The sequence below is a fragment of the Macaca thibetana genome, chromosome 4 (assembly GCF_024542745.1).
Source record: "Macaca thibetana thibetana isolate TM-01 chromosome 4, ASM2454274v1, whole genome shotgun sequence".
Classification (NCBI taxonomy): domain Eukaryota; kingdom Metazoa; phylum Chordata; class Mammalia; order Primates; family Cercopithecidae; genus Macaca; species Macaca thibetana.
In genome coordinates, this window is record NC_065581.1 from 29,010,172 (window position 1) to 29,015,799 (window position 5,628).

Sequence of the window (5,628 nt, forward strand, 5' to 3'; positions counted from 1 at the left end):
AGGATTTCCCCTAGGGTCATTAAGCGTTTTGTACCTCTAGGCAGCGCTTGTCTACAAGCCAAATGGGCTCCCATGGTGTCAGACAAGCCTTGGGGCCCGGTGGAAGCCATATACAGCATACTTGAGGTAGGTCACTCTCAGTATGTGTGAAATGAATCTGAGTTCACACACAACTGTCCCTTGCAGCTCTGCTGAAATTAGAGCTGGGCTGAGGAGATGTGATACACTGGTACTAGAGGCACCTACTTTAGAAGGTGAGATAGAAATGCTGTATTTTACATTTATAACCATAGGAATGGAGGTGTGCTGGCTTTTACCATGAACTCCCCCAGATAGTGTTCTGCAAAGCAGAGGAGGCCAACTAAAATAAAATCACAGGAAAAATTATATTTGCGGGAAAAAGATAATCTCAAGAGAAGCAGAGATTAAGAATATTCTTGAATTTTGCATAGTAAAAACCATCTAGTCTAAGACTCTGTCCCCTAACCAAGGACCTTTTATAAATAGTTGATCCAGGAAAAAAAGACACATCTCCTTCAATGATTAGTAATTTAAAAGGAACTGGAAGAGATAAGACATACGGATGGATACATATATAAAACTAGCTAGGTAGAGACCCGTAGGTGATAATATACAAGAAAGAAAATGGGGAAAGGAAAAGCAATCTGAATAGGAAAAAAACAAAATCAGTAGTTAGTGGTTATGAAGTGGATGAAAATCGAAGGATGGGATAAGAGGCAGGTTGATTCTGGACATGGAAAAATCTACAAGACTGAGATTCTTTAAAACATCAAACTACTCTTCTATCTAATATAATATCAAGCTCAAATTCACAACTAAAGTAGTAACATTTCATCATTAATTTGAAAAATTCTAAAGAAAATAAAGGAACAATAACAAACAAAAAACAGACAAAAAGGAGAATGTATAGATGTTCTAGAATGCACAGCATAGTAAAGACAAATGTGAGTAAAATTATGGTGAAATTTAAGCCATGAGGGTCAGTGCATCTTAATGCCCTGTGACATTTTACTTGTGGGTTTACCTGTAGATTAAAACCCTTTAAGCATGAGAACTACTGATTGAGAGAACTTCAAATGAATTTGCTTCTAGTGCATTGATAAAGTTATATGTGACATATCATAGGTGGGTAAGAATATGGTTGGAAGATAGGAGACAACAGGGCTAGGATATTCAGAAAATAACCTCCAGCAAGCTTTGTAAAAGCAAAAGCATATATTGATGTAAAAATTTTACATATGTAATTGCATAATATACCATCATATTGTTCCAACTACATTAAAGTGTGATTAAGAATTCACCACAATGTATGATGATGTAATAGTAAATATCAGACTATGTCATAATTTTCCTTAGAATTATGGCTTGAGTGGTCTATTTGACACAATTATTATTGTTAATTATTTTAACTATTTTCATCTAATTTCAAGCTTTTGGTTTTCTTCGATATACTTTATCATTCGTCATCAAAGAAGGTCATGTAGAAATATAATATTTCTTTTTTCTAAATGTTATTTTTACTCATGCTCTCTGCAAAACTTTGGTAATAAATTTTGGTTTCTGAAACAATCTATTGAACAGTGTCATCATCATGATAATTATTGCTAACGTACATTGAACAGTTACTTTGTGCCAAGAACACTTTTTAGTATTTCCCCCGTTTTCACATTTAATTTCTCCAACAAGCATATGTAGGTTTTTAATTTCGCCTATTTTCCAAATAGAAAATCTAAGGAAAGAACTAAGGTAAGAACAAAAATGTTAACCATTTTTCCTAATATCACACAGCATAAAGGTGACTGAGGGAGAATTCAAGCTCATCAATAAGAGACAGAGTGAAAAGGAGGAATGGAGAAGAGGAGAATGAGAGAGAAAAAAGAGAAGATAAAGGGAGAATATCCAGGGAGAGAAGAGGGGAAGGAAAGAGAGGAAAGATGGGAGACAGTGAAATAAATCAAGATACAAGGTCACAGAGAACTAAGAGAACAAAAGAAATAGAGAAAGAGTTATAAAGCTAATATGCAGTGAATAGAACTATGTAATAAATATAGTAAATGTATACTCTTTGAGAGCACAGACGGAACACATCTAATATTTAGCAAAGTGATTTTTTACTAGCTGGTGCTTACATATATTTTATATAATATTTATAATGAACAATTTTAATCAGAGACAAAATATGAGGAAGATGTAAAAGAGGAAGAGAGAGAGTGAATGATGAATATCAAAGATTAAAGCACTTCACTAAATCTTGCATTTTTTCCCAAAATACAGCTGGTGAAAATCTTATCCTCGAGTAGAGAGGAATCAAACAAGTCATATACCACCCTTCTTCCTGTCTGTACTGGAACCATCACAGGCTTTTAAGCAACTACTTTTGAAACATTCCCCAGAGAGGTATTTGCCCCAGTAGCTATGATTATAATTTGCAATGACAGCCACAGTGATTTCATCCTTCTGGGCTTCTCTAACAAGCCACATTTGGAGAAGATACTTTTTTGGGTCATTTTTATTTTTTATTTTTTGACTCTTGCAGGAAATATGGTCATAGTTCTTGTGTCCTTGAAGGATCCAAAACTCCACATCCCTATGTATTTCTTTCTTTCCAACCTTTCCTTGTTAGACCTATGTTTCACCAGCAGCTGTGTTCCACAGATGTTGATTAACTTCTGGGGCCCAGAAAAGACCATCAGCTACATTGGCTGTGCCATTCAACTCTATGTTTTTTTGTGGCTTGGGGCCACGGAATGTGTCCTTCTTGTTGTCATGGCTGTGGATCGTTATGTAGCAGTGTGTCATCCACTGCAATATACCATGATCATGCACCCAAAACTTTGTCTGCAGCTGGCTATCCTGGCATGGGGGACTGGCTTGGCCCAGTCTCTGATCCAGTCCCCTGCCACCCTCCTGTTACCCTTCTGCTCCCATCGGATGGTGGATGATGTCGTTTGTGAAGTCCCAGCTCTGATTCAGCTCTCCAGTACTGATACTACCTACAATGAAATTCAGATGTCTACAGCCAGTGTTATCCTCCTGGTGGTGCCCTTGATCATTATCCTTTCCTCTTACGGTGCTATTGCTAAGGCTGTGCTGAGGATTAAGTCAACTGTGGGACAGAAGAAAGCATTTGGCACCTGCACCTCTCACCTTCTTGTGGTTTCTCTCTTTTATGGCACTGTCACAGGTGTCTACCTTCAACCAAAAAATCACTATTCTCATGAATGGGGTAAATTTCTCACTCTTTTCTACACTGTGGTAACCCCAACTCTTAATCCCCTCATCTACACTCTAAGGAACAAGGAGGTAAAGGGAGCACTGATAAGATTGGGGAGGAGGACCTGGGATTCCCAGAATAACTAACAAGGTTACCCCATCACAAAAAGCTGGAGATACACCTCCTAAGCCAAAAGTAGGAGAGAAAAAGCTGCATTCTGTTCAGGTTGAGATTTCAGTTCCCTTTATCAATCATTCATTGGGCCTTAAATTCTTCATATGTGGATTTAGACACAGTATGGTATAGAAATTAATATACTTAATAGCTATTGTCTTGAAAAGGACACAATGCAATTGAATGGGAGAGTAGGAGAAGACACAAGAAACACATTACTTGCAAAATAAAATACCAAGTAGTACATTTCATGCCTTTTTATTTCATTCTTTTTTTGTTCTATTTTCCTACAAGCTTCACCAGTGCTTTCAGTCACAAGAAGATTTCTAAAGTTTTGAGACAGAAACTTCTTGAGCAACGTATATGTACCCCTATACTGTAATCTGGCAGGTCTTGGTTTTAATTGCTGTGTCTCTCTGTCTCAGCATCACCACTGTTGACGTGTAATGTGCCTTTCACTATCCAATGCAAAGCATTTGCCATGCCAAAGTCCACATTTACTGCTCTCTGGTGCTGTTACCAAGGTAAGAGTGTATGTGCAAGTTTCTCAATTTGAGCCTTGATATTCTGGGCCCCCAATTACAGGAATAGACTTGTGATTCTTCTTCATTCTGAGGCCTTATTGTAACAAAATGGCTATCTTTTTATCAGACCCAATTATTCTTTTATCTTATAGATATTTATGGCTTTCCTATTATATACCTATTACATTTTAGATGGTAGTTATATAATAGTAGATAAAACATATAAAATAATCAACATCTTGAAACTTATAACAATACCATCTCTTGCTCTTAGACTCTTTCACAGTACTGATGTAATATTAGATTTCCCTCATTACAAAACCCATTTGTTTATTGCTTTGCTCTTAGCTATTATTTCTGTTCTCCATTTACAACTAAACTTTTTCAACTTTGGAAGTAACATTAGGTTCAGCCACTGTGTTGCTTCACACTGCAGCTAACAACACTGGTCTAGCAAGTGCTTCCCCCTCAGTTCACTCCTGCTCAGACAGAGTGACAATGTGATAGAAAAGAAAAACCCATTTTCAGAGAAGAAATTCAAGCAGGCTGCAGAAATTTGCATAAGTAAGGAGGAGCCAAATGTTAATCACCAAGACAATGGGGAAAATGTCTCCAGGGCATGTCAGAGGTCTTCACAGCAGCCCCTTCCATCACAGGCCCAGAGGCCTAGGAGGAAGAAATGGTTTCCTAGGCCAAGTCCAGGACCCCCCTGCTCTATACAGCCTTGGTGCATGGTGCCCTGTGTCTCAGCTGCTTCAGCCCCATCCTTGGCTAAAAGAGGCCAAGGTACAGATTGCTTCAGAGAGTGCAAGCCCCAAGCATTGGCAGCTTCCACGTGGTGTTGGTCCTGTGGGTGTGCAGAAGACAAGAATTGAGCTTTAAGAACCTCCACCTAGATTTCAGAGGATGTATTGATATGCTTGGATGTCCAGGAAGAAGTTTGCTGGGTTGGCAAGAGCCCTTATGGAGAATCTCTGCTAGGGCAGTGCAGAAGAAAAATGTGGTGTTGGAGCCCCCCCACAGATTACCCACTGGGGCACTGCCTGGTGGAGCTGTGTTCACCATCTTCCAGACTCCAGAATGGTAGATCCACTGACAGCTTGCACTGTGTGCCTGGAAAAGCTGCAGACACTCAATGCCAGCCTGTGAAAGCAGCCAGTAGGGGAGCAAAGCCACAGGGATGGAGTTGCCCAAGGCCATGGGAGCCCACCTCTTGCATCAGTTTGACCTAGATTTGAGACGTGGAGTCAAAAGAGATCATTTTTGAGTTTTGAGAACTGACTGCCCTGCTGGATTTCAGATTTGCATGGGGCCTGCAACCCCTTTGTTTTGGCCAATTTCTCCCATCTGGAATGGGTGTATTTACCCTGTGCTGTACTTCCATTGTATCTAGGAAGTAACTAACTTGCTTTTGATTTTACAGGCTTATAAACAGAAGGAATTTGCCTCGTCTCAGATGAGACTTTGGACTTGGACTTTGAGTTAATGGTGGAATTATTTAAAGCTTTGAGGGACTCATTGGAAGGGCATAATTGTGTTTTGAAATGTGAGGACATGAGATTTGAAAGGGGCCAGGGACAGAATGATATGGTTTTGTCTTGTCCCCACCTAAATCGAATCTTGAATTGTAGTTCCCATAATCCCCACATGTCTTGGTAGGGACCCAGTGAGAGGTAATTGAATCATAGGAGTGGT

At 39.3% G+C, this 5,628-nt stretch overlaps 1 protein-coding gene across 1 annotated transcript; it reads left to right on the forward strand.

Moving 5' to 3' along the window:
* Positions 1–2,436: 2,436 nt before the first annotated feature.
* On the forward strand, positions 2,437–3,381 carry LOC126953343 (olfactory receptor 2H2-like). Its single transcript, XM_050788828.1, has one exon. The coding sequence runs from the start codon at positions 2,437–2,439 to the stop codon at positions 3,379–3,381; it is 945 nt and encodes a 314-aa protein (XP_050644785.1).
* The last annotated feature ends 2,247 nt before the right edge of the window (positions 3,382–5,628 follow it).

Coding starts and splice junctions, on each gene's coding strand:
- LOC126953343 (XM_050788828.1), top strand. CDS start 2,437: ATGATTATAATTTGCAATGACAGCCACAGTGATTTCATCCTTCTGGGC.